At 37.9% G+C, this 20,000-nt stretch overlaps 3 protein-coding genes across 8 annotated transcripts in view; 2 read left to right on the forward strand and 1 right to left on the reverse strand.

Annotated features, from left to right (window-relative positions):
• The window catches only part of LOC145479127 (putative E3 ubiquitin-protein ligase HERC1), a 304,004-nt gene extending 285,495 nt beyond the window's left edge, over window positions 1–18,509 (reverse strand). For all 6 annotated transcript variants that reach the window (XM_081457396.1, XM_081457404.1, XM_081457389.1 and 3 more), the window contains exons 1-4: window positions 17,444–18,509; window positions 15,164–15,304; window positions 11,556–11,759; window positions 441–506 (exon numbers count right to left, since the gene is read on the reverse strand). In XM_081457396.1, coding sequence (XP_081313522.1) covers window positions 441–506; window positions 11,556–11,759; window positions 15,164–15,304; window positions 17,444–18,427 — 1,395 coding nt within the window. In that variant the 5' untranslated portion in view covers window positions 18,428–18,509. The remainder of the gene's footprint in view (window positions 1–440; window positions 507–11,555; window positions 11,760–15,163; window positions 15,305–17,443) is intronic.
• Window positions 1–20,000, forward strand: part of LOC145479610 (uncharacterized) — a 385,465-nt gene that overhangs the window by 122,267 nt on the left and 243,198 nt on the right. The window lies entirely within an intron of this gene.
• The window catches only part of LOC145479373 (uncharacterized), a 117,845-nt gene that overhangs the window by 61,019 nt on the left and 36,826 nt on the right, over window positions 1–20,000 (forward strand). The window lies entirely within an intron of this gene.

The raw sequence follows: 20,000 nt of genomic DNA on the forward strand, positions 1-20,000 counted from the left end.
CGCCATCTTGTAAACACAAAGCTTGGTAGCCTGGCATTCAGGGCATTGCAAAAGATTGGGGGCATAAATTTTGTTCCAGGTATCTCATGAAAAATTGTGTCCGGCTAAATGAAAACCTTAGGCGGGAGACTATTTTCTTAGCTACAACCCTGATGGCCTCCATGTTGAGCAACGTTGTTTTTTGTTGTCTTTGTCGTAGGGCGCACGCATCCAACGATCCATGCCACTAGCCATGTTGACCATGTTAAAAGAGGTGCATGGTTTTCTGTTTCGATGCATGTATATGGTTCTGTTCCTATAGGATGGTAAGGTGCTCTGTTTGGCATTTGGGCCGCCGGAGCTCTGCAATGAAAGAACTACTCATGATAATAATTACAGCTGTATCTGGTATTCACAGCTTTGACCTTAATATAATATTAAAAGGTGACTATAAGGTTTACCTTTCCACAGGCATGTAGACTTCTCTCAGGTGAAACAACAAATGTACAATATTGACCAGCCTCTACCTATAACATTACAAGTGCAAATTCACACTTAGGTGAAAAGTGTTTCCACAGAATGAAAACAAAGGAAACATAACAACATCAGTCTATTAAAATGCTGCAGACATGGAAATTCATCACAGAATAATAACAAATTAAACAATATTACAAAAGGCAGGGCAGGACAAAATCCAGGTCCAATTGCCCAGGGCAAGTAAATTTTGCTCTTGGGCAAGTGAAAATGGAAGTTTGGTGGTCTGGTGGGCAAGTGAAATTAGCCTCAGTAGTGTTGTTAGTGATAATTTCCAATCAAAAACAATTTCAAAGCTTAAGACTGCACAATGAGCAAAACAATAAGTTGAAAGCATGGATTAATTTAATTCCAAGTATGCTTTGTTCTCGTTCATCCTCTGTTATGGTCTATCACTGATTATAGACAGTACCTGGTAAATAATGAGTTGACAAGGCATGAACATTGCGCATCTATTTGGCTAGTAATATTTTAGTGGGGGCAGCTGAAACCTGAAATGTTCTGGCCCGCTGGGCAACTGGATTTCAAAATATTTTTACTGCCCTGAAAAGAAAACACACTTAACAACCATTGTAAGAATTATTGATCATTTTAATTTTGCCAGTTAAAATTGATTTATGAACAGCTGAGTCAATGGCCTGTTAAAAAACACAGGCACGCAAAGCGTGCAAGAATTATTTTTTGTGTGTGTGAAGTGCCGGAGATAGGAGCATTCATGGAACTGTTTGCAGTAATGATTTCGTAAATTTGACAAGTTTTTTTGGTTGCGATGTACAGCAAGAATGAAACTGGGGATTTATGATGTACATACGATGTTACATCGGTAATGGTGAGATAGCTAAATAGTAAGCCATAAAATGTTTGAACAAACTACAGTAATCTGACACGTCTCCAGATTAATGTAGACACCATCTTTTTTTTTTCTTTGATTCGTTCTTTGATAAAACCCACACTGTGATTGGTGTGACACGTGCACATGCATAACTCCCTCACTCACCCATCACATAGCCCTTCCAACCCCCAAGAGGAATTTTTGCTCAAAAATACTCAAGTTAAGAGACCTTTTCGCATTTTATACGAGTCATAAGTTTACCCTTTTTACACAACACAACACAACACAACACTACTTCACCGAAAATAGAAAGAAAGAGAAAAAAAAACCTCTCATGACACACTGAAAGTCTGATTTAATTAAAATTGCACTTTCACTTGGTGCCACGCTGTCTTCAAAGAACATTTGAGAGTTTTGATACTTTTTACCTTTAAAAACATCGGACTGAAAAAAATGTCATAAAATGCCCATCAAATTAAAATAAACTGCTACTGCAGAGACGTAAAAACCGTCCAGAAATGAAAGCTTTTTTTGTTTAATATCCTGGGAACAATAGTCGATAACTTGTCAGCTCTAACTGAATTTACTCCCATATAAAAAACAAAAGTGTTAAGTTACCATTTGTTACTAAAGATAGCAAACATCTCGTGGGAAAGAGCAGTGACGATTCGTCAGCTCTAATTGAATTTACTCTCTCGTGAAAAACAAGAGTGTCAAATCACACTGTGTAACTAAAAAATAAAAATATCTCATTATATTTGCATGCAACAAGAACAAAACAATCGTCACCTGCACTTACTATTGTAAACGTTAGAACTGTTTCAAATCTAAATAGTCTCCTCTCTTCTAAAATATGTCCTAAGAACTAAAAGCGACGATTCCTGACCTCTAATTAAATTTACTCCTTGTGAAAAACAAAAGTATCAAGTTACCTTTGTAACTAAAAATTAAAAATATCTCGTTGCATTTGCATACTACTAACTCACGAACTGTTTCAAACCTCAAGGCTCATCTTGTTCGTACCTAAAATTCTCAGCCTAACCCACGGAAAATGTCAAAGTAAGCCCAATATATGAATACTTCCTCCTCTTTTATAGAAGAATAAATATGGCCGTTCTAAACTGTATCGGGATCAAATCTTCTCACATACTGTTTACCTTAACAACAAGAAATTTGATCGGCTGTTTATAGTAGATCCAATCTGATTGGTGTGACATACATACATCTCTCACCCACTCACTCACTCATTCACTCACTCACTCACTCACTCACTCACTCACTCATCCATTGACCCGTCAATAACATACCCGCCACACCGACTAAGAAGTATTTTTTTTACACAAAAAAATAAGTCAATGAGAGAAGCCACACAACACAAGGAGACAAAATAACTTCTGGAATTAAAGCATTGTTCTAATGTTACAATCATAAGGGTTCGGGGACATAGCTAAGAGCCAGCTGACCGCTAATTTCATCAGCTGAAAGAGGCCAGAAAAGCCAGTAACTTGTATGCTCAGAGAGAAGATTTTTGTTCATTCTTGATCATCAACATTGTGATATCAAGTCTGCGAAGTTCTACTTGCGTTCATCATTGCATACAGGTACACTAACATTGGAACTTGATTTAGCCTGCAAGCAAGCTCACACCTGGGGAGCACAAGTACAAGTGGTGAAACTGCAAGGGCCACTTTGAGCCACGAAGCCACAAGAATTGAAATTGAGCCTGCTATATGTGAAATTTCACGGGAAGATTTTCAATCATTTTCATTACAACACGCAGGTGTGATGTTCTTTGTTGATAAAGTTTCCCCAAAGAAAAACTGTCAAAATTTATACCTGGCAAGAACACACACTTGACTCCAAATGACCTTGCTTCAGCTATCTGATGTTCGATGATGCTGGCAAGCAGGCAAATGACTTCCTGTTATCTAATTTCCCCCTTGCCATCACATATTATGTCTGTAATATTAAACCCTTGCCATATCCAGTCGGCAATACAACAAGCACGTGTACACTGTAGGTCTCGATTTACATTTATCAACATACTTTCAACAACTATTTCTCCCTCTTTAGTTCAAATTTAACCCAGAAATAAACAGAAACTTTGTTAAAACATAAGTAATACACACACTCAATTCTGATCTGACTCAATTTGCTGATGACTGTTGACATTGTGAGAACCAGCCTCATCAAGCATAGTAGACAGTTTTCTTGCCTTTTTCACTTTTCAGCCAATGGTATTTCACTTTGCTCAGGCGAAGTAAAACAGAAAAATTTACAGAGATCAAGGCAGGTTCACTTTCTTAGCGCCTGTTCACCAGACTTCTGGCAGGTTCACCTGTCACATTGCTGTGCTGGCCGACTTGCTCTTTGTCGCTCATGGGTGTGACTCAAAGGTAAGCCTGCACACAGACTATACTTGTTCAACATTGAGATCACTTTTTTCATTTACAGCTTGACCTACATATATACAATGGAAGCTTCCTAATCTACATCTATTTCTTATGTGTAAACTTGAAAAGTCTATCAAGTCATCAATGTACATACCCTTTCTTACACTTTCATATACTACAGTGTATTCTTCTTTAACAGGACATGTGTCCTTTCAAATCTTCATTTTGGTCAGACATCTCAATTTGACCAGATATTACAGTATTATGCAAAGGTAATGCAAATGAATTTCGACGAAATTCTTGGCTTTTCGGGGCTTTTCGAAGAAATTTTGCTTGAAACAATATTTCACAAAATTTTCCCACATTTTCGTGACACCTATTGTTTTGATCCGCGCAATTTTTCGAACTATAATTTGCTATGCGCGGTGATTTACCGTGAATTTTCAAGCAATAATTCACTCCTCCCAAAAAGTCACTGCGATTTTTTGAACACTAAATCGCTCCTCCCAAAAATTTGATCTATTGTTTATCAATAGGCCAAGAGCGTTTTCAAAACACAGTTCGCTGAGTGAAATATATAAAATGACCTTTCCAATCATTGCGTACAAAAGAAGCCATTAATCTGCCAAAATAGCATCACAGCCCAACGAAATGTTAGCTATGAAACTCACCTGGTTATTTCAGAAGGAATGCTAAATTGTTGACTTGATCCAAAACCCCAAAACACCACAGTTCCGATAAATAAATGCAATTGTACTTAATCACTATGTTATACACTTGCCAAAACGCTATTTTCACAGCATGTAGAACCACACGATTTTTCTCGCACCAGACCCCAGTCTCCGCACCAGTTTGCTGCCATAGCGACCGTTCATGTTTATTACTTAGACCAAAAATCATTCACTCATTAGCTTTACATTTAAAGCACCTCGATGGCCAGTCAACATGCCTAAAGTTTCAAATTATACGAGAACTTGAATCAAGCTCCTTCACAAGCAAGATCTCCACCCAGCTGGAATATTTGGGTCATTGAAGAACAAAGGTTTACCAGTAAGCCTCGCTAGTGTCTCTCGACTCATCAAGAAACCACAAATTACTGGCTCCATGGTGAATCAACTGCACTCAGGAGGACCAACAAAGTTGTCTGTAGGTGCAAAAACATTTATAGATCAACAGATGCAAAAAAATGATGAGACTACAAGCCAACAGATTCAGAAGAAGCTAGCAAAATGCGGGATTGCCACAAGTTCGTCCACTGTACGAAGATCTCGCCAACTGCAAGGCTGGACTGCGCAGCAGACCGCTTATTGTCAGCTCATCCAAGATCTCACAATATTAGAAGGTCACACATCAGTTCTCTAGTTTTTCTGTGATATATGTAATATTCTCGATGTGCCACAATATTAGAATTTTCATATTACATGTAAAAACTCATAATAAATTTTGGAAATGGATTGTTGTTGCAATCATCCATATCTGTTTATCCCTGCATCTTAGAGTCACAATGATTATTATTAAGGTGACGAAAACGGAGCGAAATAAATGTGAACTGTTCAAACACTTAAAGAAACACCCAATGACCTCAGTCCTAGGTTGTTCGAAAGGTGGATAACGTTATCCAGCCTTCGAACAACTACAGCCAGGGGCCCGTTTCTCGAAAGGCCCAAAAAGTTTTTGCACCCGGAAGGCTGTAGCAAAATCTCAAACCCTGTGATTACAACGCTGTTTTATTTGCATATTCTTAATATGAACAGAGGTTCTCTTCATACAAGAAGTTTCAGGCGTATACACCTCTCAGTTTTAGGTACAGATTATCTAAAAATGGCTTTGCAGGCCTGAAAGGTTTCTGGGGCTTTCAAGAAACTTTAATAAACAACCGCAAGGGGACTGGGATAGAAAAAAACAACAGCCAAATGGACTTGCAAGTGTGCACGAGTGTTCAGACTGACAAACCCTCACGAGTTGTTTGCGACTGTTTACTTAAGCGGCGTAACTACACAGAACTGGAGATGTTTTTGTTTTGTTTGTGGAACAAACTGAGCTCATTGCCTTCATAATGCAGTTCAGTGTATTCTAATTCTCTGCGTATGAAACTGGGCCCGAGCTGAACTTGAGCAAGCGAAGCTGGTTGAAACCCTTTCACAAATTTTAGGTGAGTAAGATTTTAGTAACGTATTTGTCGTGGATAAAATGTTGTCCCCTTAATCGGTGATCCATGACTGCAAACTGGCTGTGAAATTTCACTTGAACTTTCGAGCAAACTTTCATCGAAAAGTCGCGGGAACAAAGAACAAAATTTGCGCATTTAGCTCGTGTTACTTTTGCACAATGCTGTAATTAGCATAATTGATTAGCATAATTAATTAGCATAAAGATTTTCAATACACATCATTCAACACTACATTTGAAATTTGATTTACTTATAATTTATGATTAACTAGATGACTTAATCTACTAGATGACTGCATTGATCTCTCACTCATTCTTTATAAGTTATTCAAGCAAACCTAGTGTTATATTTGCTACCAAAGTTTACTCTAGGGTACATGTACATACATGGAGAGCTAAAAGCATATCGCAATGTACGTAATGCATTATAGGGTGATTTCTGAACAGTACTTTATTTGGCAAGTACAGGAATGATGAACACTTCTGCTTTTTCACTTGTCTATCAAATATGGCTCCAACTGTCCAGGGCTCAAAATTAAAAAAAATTCTTGAGTCACCACTTGGCAACTAATTGATAAAAATCAAGTAGGAATTTAATTCAGAAAAGGACTCAATGCATAACATCTGTAAAGAAAAAATTTCCAAGACTTTTTTGCCCGCTAGTTTTATATAAGTGGTTAATGTCTGCTAACGCAATTACAAGAGACACAATCCTTATGAATACATGACGTACTAAATGTTCGAGGGTTTGCAATGCATTATAGGGCGATTTCAAAAACTGTCAGCCATTTTTGAAGCTTACGGATGCGAGAGAATTGGTATAGCAAAGCATAAGGATGGATTGATTTCTTTTCTTATGTTGAATGTTTTAGAAGGAAAAATCTTTCAATATTTTTTTCTGGAAGGACATAACGTCCAAGAAAAAACCATTATTGATCGTCAACACAGAGAAATGTACAAAAAAAACAGAATTTTTGGTCACCAGAGGAAATGTTAGCTGCATTGGCGACCGTAAAACTATCAGTCACAATTTCAAGCCCTTTAACAATGTATCTAACCAAATTTTATGGATGGACAACAACTTCGAAGAAGAAGTCAAAATGTGTTGGCAAAATGTTCCGACATCATGTCCGATCATAATGTGAAATTGGCCATACATATTTAAAATTTGGTTTGACAATGTCCGATGACCGACTGGTATTTCCAGCACTGACAATGAAGGTAACTTTCAACCACTAGTGTTGAAAAACAAGCAATTTTCTTCATTTTCCCTCTCCACAATTACAGTGCCACTCAGAGATAAGCAAACCATCAAAAACACTTAAAACTTGTTGACAAAAAGCAGTAAATGCATTGCTGCATTTTTGCAAAATCACATATTCATTTTGCCATTATTGTTCATTTGTCACCTTCAGTTTGTTGAAGATAATTTTGATCCAAGGAGGGGTTTTATTAAGGGCTGAGCACCAAGCAAATTGACCAGCTGTGAATGGAACTTTGCTTGCCTGTGTCATCAATATTTGTATACTGTTGTTCTAATAGTCTCCTCAAAAGTTGAGGTTATTTCAAGTCAAAGAACCCACCATGTCGTAGGTTATAGTAAGAATTATTCGACAGGTATATTTTGCAGGGCACAGGTTGCAGGTTGCAGGTTGAAATTTAATTATAACTGGAAAACCGCTAGCACTAAAACAAAACATACAGGTGGTAGACTTACCGTGACTGTTACATGACGCTGTTTACAATCGCTCAGAAAGGTGGCTTGCACCCAAGTGCCAAACCCGCCAAAGCAATGGGAGGAGAGTATATTCCTGTGATTTTAAACCTGCAATGAATTATTGTTTTTGAAGAAACATCTGAAATATCATCTGAAATATCTGCTGAATTTGGTTTCTTCCCTGTGAGTACCAAAATGAAAGCACACTGCAGTGCTGGAAATAATTTTTCTTCTTTAACAGGACATGTGTCCTTTCAAATCTTCATTTTGGTCGGACATCTTATCAATTTGGCTGGACATTAATTTGCATAACTGATTAGCATAATTAATTAGCATAATAAAATTTATTGGCATACTGTAAAGATTTTCAATACAAATCGTTCAAAACTGCATTTCAATTTGATTTATTTATCATTTATGATTGACTAGATGAATTTATCAACTAGATGACTGCACCGGTCTCTCCTGGTTATCTCCTGGTTATATGTTCTTCAAGCAAACCTGGCTAGTTTTCTATTGAATGCTACCATTAAAGGGACACAGTCAGCTTTAGGACTGCGCTGACTTGGACACTAGCTTTTTTTTTCAACCTCAAATCAAAATACATCTAGAAATCCAGGTCAATCTTCGCAGTGTTTTTCTTGATTTTCAATCGCTCACTGAAAAACCTGTTTTTGAGTGTGCGTTTGCTCATCCTATGATATTATTTTTATCATATTTTGGTTCAAAACAGTATGGATCGCGTCTCTGTGATATGCAAGTAAACTATGAAATGGTATATAACGCGCATATGCACCAGCTGACTGCGTCCCTTTAAAGCAGGAGCCCATCACTACGAGTGTGCAACTACCCCAATTATTCCTGTCCCGGCGTTTTCACAGACTGATCTATTTTTAGTTTGAATTTACCGCATATTCAGACCCCCCAGGAACCTCAGTGACCAATCACAAGTGCGGACTTTATAATTTCACCAGAAGATTAGGTCGACATGTCCACCTGAGACCGCCATTTTTCTCCTTACTGATTCGTGCTCATATAGACCGGAACTGACCTTTTTTGTGGGAAAAGAAGCCTAAAAATAGACCGGTTTTTAAAAATACCATGACATAGGCTTAGTATGGGAGTTGCAGGCTCCTAGTGATGGGCTCATGACCAAAGTTCACTCTACGGTACAAACATGAAGTGCTAACAGCATATCGCAATGCATGTAGTACATAATAGGGTGACTTCTGAAGAGTATTTTATTTGGCAAGTACAGGAAAGATGAACACTTCTGCTTTATGATATGGCAGAAGCCCATAATGAGCTCCTGGATATGGCTCAAACTGTCAGAGTCAAGGGCCCAAAATTAAAAAAATGTTGAGTTGCCATTTGGCAACCAAGTGATAACAATCAAATAGGAATTTTGCTCAGAAAAGAACTCAATGCATAAAATCTGTGAAGAAAAAATTTCCAAGACTTTTTTGGCTGCTAATTTTGTGTACGTAGCTAATGTAATGTCTGTGAAGGATTCATGCATTTCCAGAGACACAATTGGTAGGCATACATGACGTACTCAATGTTCAAGGGTTTGCAATGCATTATAGGGCGATTTCAAACACGATCAGCCATTTGCAAGTTTTCCGATGTGAGGGAATCCTTTACAGCAAAGCAAAAGGATAGATTGCTTTCTTTTCTTATGTTGAATGTTATAGAAGCAAAGTTCTTTCACTATGTAGTACTGGAAGGACATAATGTCTGAGAAAGTAACCGTTATTGATCGTCAACACAGAGAAACGTAGTTGCCATTATGGTAGCCTTTGAATGCAGACGTATTTTCGGCTGTCGACCAGGAGTTTTGGCTGCCAATGATTAAAATTTTAGCCACATTGGCAACCGTACCGGTCGCAATTTTGAACCTTTTAACAATGTATCTAACCAAATTTTATGGATGGACAATAACTTGGTGTTGGTAAAATGTTCGGACATCACGTCCGATCATAATGTGAAATTGGCCGGACATATTCAAAATTTGGTCGGACAATGTCCGATGACCGACTGTTATTTCCAGCCCTGACACTGAGCTTGTGCTAGTATATTCCGTCAGTTAAAGTCTTATATTATTTCATTTCTTTATTTATTTGCTTCATTTGTGATGGCAATCTTCCGTTGTTAAGGGAAGTGTAGCTTACAGTTCTTGTTGACGCTACGCCTAGAGATTTCGAACTTGCGCTCTGATGAAGAGACTCGAGGAGCCCGTTGAGTATTGAAAGATTGAGTGACGTTCGACTAGGAAAATAAATAAAAATACATGTGAAGAAGAGCCGAGCGATAAGAAAAATACAGGACAGAATATAAAGACTTACAAATGTTTCCTGACTGTAGCGATGACGGTGAAGCTAGGTAGAGTATAGATTCTGCAACAATATTGACTTGAAGCTACAGAAAACGTTGAAAAGATTGGCGCGCTAGGAAACCGTAGCGTTTAAATAGTATATATAAATACATAAATGGCAAGCTAAAATAAAAATTCGCACATGGAGTCCTATAGGAAGCCTCGAGCCAAATCTGGAATCGATGGAAACATTTGTGGAGCGGCCATTCAGATGGCTTTGAAGAGATTTCACTGGTCTCAGCGTGTCGATCGATAAGTACTTCTCGCGGATTGATAGTGTTTTCACTATGTGAAAGAGGCGAACTACTTTATGTAAGAACCCCTCACGAGTATATAGGTTATTAATTATTTTTAGTGTCCGGGGTTTTCCAGTTATAATTATATTTCAACCTGCAACCTGCGCCCTGCAAAATATACCTGCCGAGAATTATTGCCCTTGTTTCTGAAAGTTGTGAAGCAAATTCACCCACTGATTACAAAAACAAAACCTACATCTTCTGACCTTCCTGCATCTTGAGACCTTGACATGCAGTCCTAAGTTACAGACAGTCTTCTGAACACTGATCTTGCACACCAGTATTCGTGCAAATTGATGGATAGCAAAATCATGTTGACAGAAATAACTAAGCTTAAACCAAGGGGACATCTACATGATTTCATATCATCATTGCCAAGATAATAGTTGTACAAAATTGTGCATCAATGATGGAAAAACGCAGAATTAAGGGTGTCTGAAATATAATTTAGTTACCTATAATGATCCCTTGTAGGAACCTGAGTTGTGCCAATGCTGTGCTCCAAATTCAGGGGTTTCATTAACATTTTCAGCAGGAGGGAAACCAGTTTTCACAGGTGGGAAAAAGTATTAGAACTGAACTTCTTTGTATGAAAAACTCTCTGCTAGATGGTCAAACCAGCCACGCAAAATTGTCCTCACAGCTGCTCAATTTGCCCGGTGCCCAGCCGTTAATGAAACCCTACAAATTGCTGGAAAACCCATCTCTACAAATTCAATTTTTTTCTGCGGGGCAAGCCACTGGACTACTGTTACAGACCTTATTGAAACCTCTGTCCAAATCAAATCAGAAGGAATGATAACCACTACAAGAATGTTTTCTTGTTGTGTTGATTTAAAAAAGATCCTTCCATTTTATTTTAATCACTTTCTTGGGACCGGATGGGAACGCTACTTGAAACTTAATGTTTTTTGGAATGCAAGTTGCTATCCCATATATGACATTAAGTACACTGTAATAAGTATTGTAAGGTACCCTACAGTATATGTTTAGTTGTGTATTACTTGCTAAATCTATTTCTATAGAAAAAAAAACAATATTAACCAAATACAGCACTAAAGTGGTCATAAGAAAGAGTTCTAGTGACTAACAAAATTCACAGATTTGCTGCAGATCACCATACATTATGAGTGTATTTAGTCAAACAAACAACTTGTATATCCTCAGAAGCTTTTAAGCACTGTTAGTCATTAGGGTGGCTACTTTTTTGCATGAAGGCTGAAGGTAGCATTTTAATGTTACTATATGTGGCTACCAGTACCTGCTGAGCACTACCAAAAGAAGTTGATAGCTTGGCACGTAAAATCTTGTCTGTGTTTCCCTCTGCAAGCTGATGACTGCTATTGCTTCCCCAGGCAAACACTTCATCACCGGAGGTTGGCTTAAATGTAGCACCATTCAATGCAGTGTATGTTGCACCTGATTTTACACAGGAATTTTTGTACTCCTTGGACAACATAACAATCTAAAAATAAGAAGAAGAACATAAATGCAAACATACATAAATTGAGCTCATGGAGAAGCTCACTCCAGAGATCTTAACAGTGAAAACCTATTTATTGCAATAAGCTCTTAAGTTGCTCATGAACTAAAAAAAACTATTTCCTAGTTTCTATCAACTTATAAAATCTGGAACACATGGAATGTTAGGGAGAATAAGAAATGCGGTAAAGAGACAAGGTCCTGGTATGTGTTTCTACATTATTTTTTTTAAGTCTTTAAAATGTCCTGAGTTTTTCTATATATGTGTAACAACATTAGATTATGAGATTTTGATTTCAGTAAGGTGATACCTGACGATTCACCACTATCACCATAGTGATACTTGATTACAGAGGCAGCATAGCAGAATGCTTAGCACACTGGAATAGCAATCCAGAGGCTCCAGGTTTGAGTTCCACTTAGACCACTACCTGAATTTGTTTCACGGTAAAACTGATTTCAAATCCTCAGCCACTTGTCACCTACATGCTGGCTTACTGAACAACATATCATCATTACCCATCACCTACGTGTGTGTTTACTGAATAACACGTCATCATTACCCATCATCTGAGTGTGTGTTTACTGGATAACACGTCATCATTACCCATCATCTGAGTGTGTGCTTACTGGATAACACGTCATCATTACCCATCATCTGAGTGTGTGTTTACTGGATAACACGTCATCATTACCCATCATCTGAGTGTGTGTTTACTGGATAACACGTCATCATTACCCACCATCTACGTGTGTGCTTACTGGATAACACGTCATCATTACCCATCATCTGAGTGTGTGTTTACTGGATAACACGTCATCATTACCCATCATCTGAGTGTGAGTTTACTGGATAACACGTCATCATTACCCATCATCTGAGTGTGTGTTTACTGGATAACACATCATCATTACCCATCATCTGAGTGTGTGTTTACTGGATAACACGTCATCATTACCCACCATCTACGTGTGTGCTTACTGGATAACACGTCATCATTACCCATTATCTACGTGTGTGTTTACTGGATAACACGTCATCATTACCCATCATCTGAGTGTGTGTTTACTGGATAACACATCATCATTACCCATCATCTGAGTGTGTGTTTACTGGATAACACGTCATCATTACCCATCATCTGAGTGTGTGTTTACTGGATAACACGTCATCATTACCCATCATCTGAGTGTGAGTTTACTGGATAACACGTCATCATTACCCATCATCTGAGTGTGTGTTTACTGGATAACACATCATCATTACCCATCATCTGAGTGTGTGTTTACTGGATAACACGTCATCATTACCCACCATCTACGTGTGTGCTTACTGGATAACACGTCATCATTACCCATTATCTACGTGTGTGTTTACTGGATAACACGTCATCATTACCCATCATCTGAGTGTGTGTTTACTGGATAACACGTCATCATTACCCATCATCTATGTGTGTGTTTACTGGATAAAGTGTCATCATTACCCATCATCTGAGTGTGTGTTTACTGGATAACACGTCATCATTACCCACCATCTACGTGTGTGCTTACTGGATAACACGTCATCATTACCCATTATCTACGTGTGTGTTTACTGGATAACACGTCATCATTACCCATCATCTGAGTGTGTGTTTACTGGATAACACATCATCATTACCCATCATCTGAGTGTGTGTTTACTGGATAACACGTCATCATTACCCATCATCTGAGTGTGTGCTTACTGGATAACACGTCATCATTACCCATCATCTGAGTGTGTGTTTACTGGATAACACGTCATCATTACCCATCATCTGAGTGTGTGTTTACTGGATAACACGTCATCATTACCCATCATCTGAGTGTGTGCTTACTGGATAACACGTCATCATTACCCATCATCTGAGTGTGTGTTTACTGGATAACACGTCATCATTACCCATCATCTGAGTGTGTGTTTACTGGATAACACGTCATCATTACCCATCATCTGAGTGTGTGTTTACTGGATAACACGTCATCATTACCCATCATCTGAGTGTGTGCTTACTGGATAACACGTCATCATTACCCATCATCTGAGTGTGTGTTTACTGGATAACACGTCATCATTACCCATCATCTGAGTGTGTGTTTACTGGATAACACGTCATCATTACCCATCATCTGAGTGTGTGTTTACTGGATAACACGTCATCATTACCCATCATCTGAGTGTGTGCTTACTGGATAACACGTCATCATTACCCATCATCTGAGTGTGTGCTTACTGGATAACACGTCATCATTACCCATCATCTGAGTGTGTGCTTACTGGATAACACGTCATCATTACCCATCATCTGAGTGTGTGCTTACTGGATAACACGTCATCATTACCCACCATCTACGTGTGTGCTTACTGGATAACACGTCATCATTACCCATTATCTACGTGTGTGTTTACTGGATAACACATCATCATTAGCCATCATCTGAGTGTGTGTTTACTAGATAACACGTCATCATTACCCATCATCTATGTGTGTGTTTACTGGATAAAGTGTCATCATTACCCATGATCTGAGTGTCTGCTTACTGGAAACACGTCATCATTACCCATCATCTATGTGTGTGTTTACTGGATAAAGTGTCATCATTACCCATGATCTGAGTGTCTGCTTACTGGAAACACGTCATCATTACCCATCATCTATGTGTGTGTTTACTGGATAAAGTGTCATCATTACCCATGATCTGAGTGTTGCTTACTGGAAACACGTCATCATTACCCATCATCTATGTGTGTGTTTACTGGATAAAGTGTCATCATTACCCATCATCTACACATGTAAGTGTGTGTTTACTGAATAACACATCATCATTACCCATCACTTACATGTGTGCTTACTGGGTAACATGTCATCATTGCCCATCATCTATGTATGTGTTTACTGGATAAAGTGTCATCATTACCCATCATCTACACATGTAAGTGTGTGTTTACTGAATAACACGTCATCATTACCCATCACCTACATGTGTGCTTACTGGGTAACACGTCATCATTACCCATCATCTATGTATGTGTTTACTGGATAACATGTCATCATTACCCATCACCTACATGTGTGCTTACTGGATAACACGTCATGATAACACATCACCTACATGTGTGCTTATTAATTTTTTGCCAACACAAGACTTTTTCTGGTAATACATTCTGTAAGTACTATTCAGAGAAAATAAATAACATACATAAATAGATCATTCTAAAAGTGGAGATAAATCCCAAAATAATGAGAATCACTGTAACATTTTAACTCTTCTTAATATATTTTTAAATGGATCAATATTTCTTATTGTAAGTTCTGAAAATGTAACGCACATGTAATACTATTAATAGTGATCAATATATACCTCTTTCAAAAGATGTATTGCGGCAATAGGAAGAGGTAGAAGACCTGACTCAGTGGAAGGTAGTTCTGGCATACTCAGATTTAACAATGAAGATTCACTCTTTTGGGGAGAGGATAATGGAGTGTTTGAGGCTGATGAATTCTGCAATATAAAGGTCCAAAGTAAAATAAATATTGTATAAGTATCCAAGGCAGGTACCAGAAATAACAAATATAGCATGCTTACACATGTGCACGTTCCAGACACTGAAAGTGCCACTAACCCCCAAATTCTTTTTCTTTGAATAAAATCTACTAGTTTCTCTGATTACTTCAGCGAATAAACGACATGCAATCCATGCAGAAGCGATGACGTGTACGTGCTATTTTGAAAATTGTTTCAAGAAAATTGGAACATAAACAGACAGGCTGATGGTTAAACTTAATAAAAGTAAAAGTAAGGTGCAACCTGTGTGGGAAGTAGCTGTATTGTAACTAGCTTTGCAAAACCCAACTATAGTTATAGTTGGGTGTTGAGAGTCCAAGCGATCGCTTGCATCACAAGCTTATTTGTTCCCTTTGTTCAATTGTTCTTCTTTGAACTGAATAATGAAATTCACCTTTCTCCCTTTTGTTTACTTTTCGAAATGACCGGCAGTGAGACTTAAAAATTTTTATGAAATAAAACAATGTAAAAGAATATCGTGATAGATGTCCCCTAGAGAAATCCAGTGGCGGATCCAGACTTTCACTAATACAGTTTATTTCAGTTCAGAGATAAGTTTAGTTCAGCTATTTCAGTGCTCGTACACTGCTCTGACAGTGCTCATTCAATTGAATTCACCTCAAGAGAGCAAAAAGTCCGGGCCACAGAGTGTTCACCAATACGTAAAATTAATGTTGACCCTTGACCTATCGCGTGATCCTATCCTATCCTATCGCGTGATCCTGATCCTAGACGCTGCAAAGAAATGAATAAACTTGCATCTCTCCGGATAAAGTGAAACGTGTTGTTTAAAATACATCAACGACATACACAAACTTGAAAACAACAAACAGTACTTTCACTGTTTCTCTTTGAAATCAACAACTTACCTTGAAATGACAGACATTTGACAATGCTAATTACCTCGCCAGAAATTAATTTGTTTTAACCTTATACCTGTTTTTAATGAACCTTCCTATTGATTTACCACTCACAAAACCATTATCTATTGTTTAATCACAACCACCGTTGAGAGAAAATTTAAAATACCACATTTGCAAAACTTTACAAAAAACTAAAAACTGCAAATGAATTGTAACTTGAATTCATTATCACTACTGAAACCTTCTGTTTTATTATAAAAATAACCTGTTTTCCATTGTGAATGTTTTTCAGCTGAAAATACTGTGGTTAAATCACGTATTCTAGACTCTTCTAGTTGCTTTTCACAAACCAAACCTAATTTGTGCTCTTATCATGCAAAGGATTAGTTCTTCAGCGAATTACTTTTTTTTTAAAATTGAAAGATACATTGCATTGCCTCCAGGTAAAATGTAAACAATGGCAGAAAGCAGAACTTTACGTGTGTGTAGGTACTGCAATCCCTTTGACTGGTACTGTAACAATGCTTTTTCTTTCCATTTTGGTGACAAAATTTTTAAGCAAAAACCACCTAGTTTTATTTTGCATACTGTATGTTTTTCATCTCCTGAGTCATTAACGAAATTTGGTACTGAAACAGAGCTTCTTACTTCGTAAACAATTATTTTAATTATTAAATACACTTGTACAAGTGGTATGGCTGTCTCGGACCATACCACCAAGATTAAGCATTTACTAGAATTTTTCATTAAAACACTATCAGACTCTTCACTATCACCCTACAAGCTTTTAGGCTCTTTCAGGTGTTCAGTTAGTTGCGGCACACTGCAAAAAGTGGTACACGAAAAAATAGGGAAGAGAAGAAGCGTGGCACAAAAGGTGAGCCATGTATATTGAAAAGCACCCACACTGCCATAGAACTGTTATTGAACTGCAAGAGAATAAAAAATCCTTCACTGGCAAAATTTGAAGGGAATTCAAATTCTGAAATATTATTGTAAAAGATGTGAAAATGCCAAGAGTAAATATGGTTTTTGACTGGACATAAACTTTCTTGGACCAACCATGAGTGTGGATGTGATTGAATATGACATCAGCGTTTATCAACCTGAACTATCAATATTGCAGGCCTGATCCAGTTGAATCCAAGAAAACAAAAAGTGGTATTTTGAAAAGGAGCTGACATACCAATTTTTCATTAGTTTATGTACTTACTGCAGATTTCCTGATTTGAATGAGAATGTCACAGATACAAGCTGATGAGATCCCATTTGGAACACCAGGTTCCTTAACCTCGTATGAAACGCTAAGAGCCATTTCAATCCACTCCAACAGATATTTCAACGACCCTCTCAGGGTGTTAATTCTTAAAAGCAATTCACAAGCAAGCTGTCTTCCAACATTATCAGCTGCTGAGCTTGGAGACACAACTCCCCTAAGAAATGCTGTGATCTGGTTCAAGCAATCTTGTCCCATCTCAGGAATTTTTGACTCTTGTGCCAAAGCAAGTGGAGGAATAGCAGACAAAACATCTGATGCAGTTAACAGTACATCATTACACAGCTGTCCATGGTTAAGTTGCCAGGACTGACGCAATAAAGCAAATAAAAGTGACATCCCGGTTTTAACACCCATTTCTATTAGCACCGCGGAAGCATCTTTCGTTTCTGCGGCTGCAAGTTTCGTTAAACTCGTGGAATTATCCCGAGAATTATTCTTTGAAGATGAGGCTGATTTTGGTGACGAGAACTTGTGAAATTTGTTTGATAAAGCGGAAAATATCCTCTGTAACACTTGAAGTCTACGACGTAAAGTAGAATGAAAAGGAGAACTGGCGCAAACATTGCGTGCAAGTGATAACTGGCTGTATAAAATGTCATTTAGAAATTTATCTTGATCCTCGGAAGAAACGCTGGCCAGTCCCCGTTCATACTCCGGAAGATCGGGGCCTCGAATCTGTATAGGAACATGCGGTGTTGGAGGAACTTCCTTGTTGTTAAGAAGCTTTTGGTGAAGTAAAACAACACCTTGTCTTGTAGCCAACGTCTCCACATCTTCCCTCGACCATGAACCATCAAAGTGGTCCAGACAGTGTAGTTGCACAGAATTCATCCCCTGAAATCGGAGCACCAGTAACGGAACTTCGAGAAATTTACTCCAAAGGTGATGTAATCTTATGGTAAGCCAAGTAGAGACCATTTATTGGAAAAACAAGGCACGCAAAATAAAACGCGCGTACCGCCATTTTTTTCCTCGTGAGAACGCAAAGGACAGTGGGACAGGTAAAAGCTCGGCCCCATACCCCAGTCTTGGGTTTCTGATATCAGCTATTTTTTGTGAGATTATGCAATATTATTGCATTATAGTCATCGATTCTGTTGAAGGTTTGAGGATTTTATGAAACCTGAGAATGTCTCCACAGATGAGAGTTAATAGATAATGAAAATAGCAAAAACACTTCCGATTAGAGTAAATAGTCAATGAGGATAGTGAAAACTCGAGACGAAATCGGATTGTCGCATTTACAAAGCGGCAGACAAGATGATCTTTGAAATGTAAACCACCTTTGCTTCTACTCAGATCCCTTCTAAACGGCTCAAACAGACCCGGGAACACAGGTAAATAACAGTGCATTTATTTTGTAAATGATTATGAAACTTGCTGACACAGTGTTTGGGTACCCTGTGCTTTTCGCGAGCGGTGTTCAGTAAAATAAAGTTTTTTGCGGTCCTGTGGTTTCTTGTTTGAGCTTTCTCAGACCTAAATTTAGCATGCAAATTTGTTAATCCGTGCTGATTTATGACAAGCACGTACGATTGTTTTTAACAAAATACAGACCAACACTGTCCAGTTAAACTTCAATATGCTTCAGCTGCCAATCCGAAGCAGTTTTCATCAATACATAACTTGACAAGTAATTTTACCTTTGCCACGATGCACCCGGAGCTGGACCGAATTTATTATTGGCTGCGTTTATTGTAATGTGTTCATTTCCTGGAAAATTGTTAACTCCGCCCGAGACAATAGAAAATTAACCAAGGTAAAAGTTCGATTTAAACTAAGCATAAGCCGACAAGTACGAATTGCGGACCTATTTTTTATCTCCGTTCGTCACTTCACTAGCAAAGGAACATTGAACCTCGTTCCCAGGGTCCTCTCTCTACCTCGAGAAAGTAATAATAATAATAATAATAATAATAATAATAAAATATTTATATAGCGCCAATCCACTATTTGTCCATGGCGCTTTACATTAAATAAAAAAATATTTAAAAAGCTAAAAAAGGGGAGGGGAAAAAAAAATTTAAAAAATCATCTAAAAATTAAAAGAGTTAAAAGGCTTGTTTAAAAAGATATGTTTTTAAATGCCGTTTAAAAATGTCAATCGAACAACTGGATCTTAGTTCAAGTGGGATCGAGTTCCATAGTCTCGGTGCCGCCACAGCAAATGCTCTCTCTCCATATGTTTTCAGTCTAGCTTTCGGGGTCGCCAGAAGATGTTGAGAGGACGATCTTAATTTCCGTTGAGAGGTGTTGTACTTAAGTAATTCACTGATGTAGTAAGGCGCTGTTTCATTGAGAGCTTTGTAAACCAGTAGGAGAATTTTAAAAATCATACATTTAATTATAAAATTAAAGTACCCTGTGTTAGTTTTGAAATGCCGATCATTTATCAATTTCCCATGCAACTTCCTACTGATTTATTATCAGTTATTATTCAAGCCAAGTACGTGATTTCAAAATCAAAACTTTCATAAAATCGTGATTTTCA

Source organism: Orbicella franksi, chromosome 1 (assembly GCF_964199315.1).
Source record: "Orbicella franksi chromosome 1, jaOrbFran1.1, whole genome shotgun sequence".
NCBI lineage: Eukaryota > Metazoa > Cnidaria > Anthozoa > Scleractinia > Merulinidae > Orbicella > Orbicella franksi.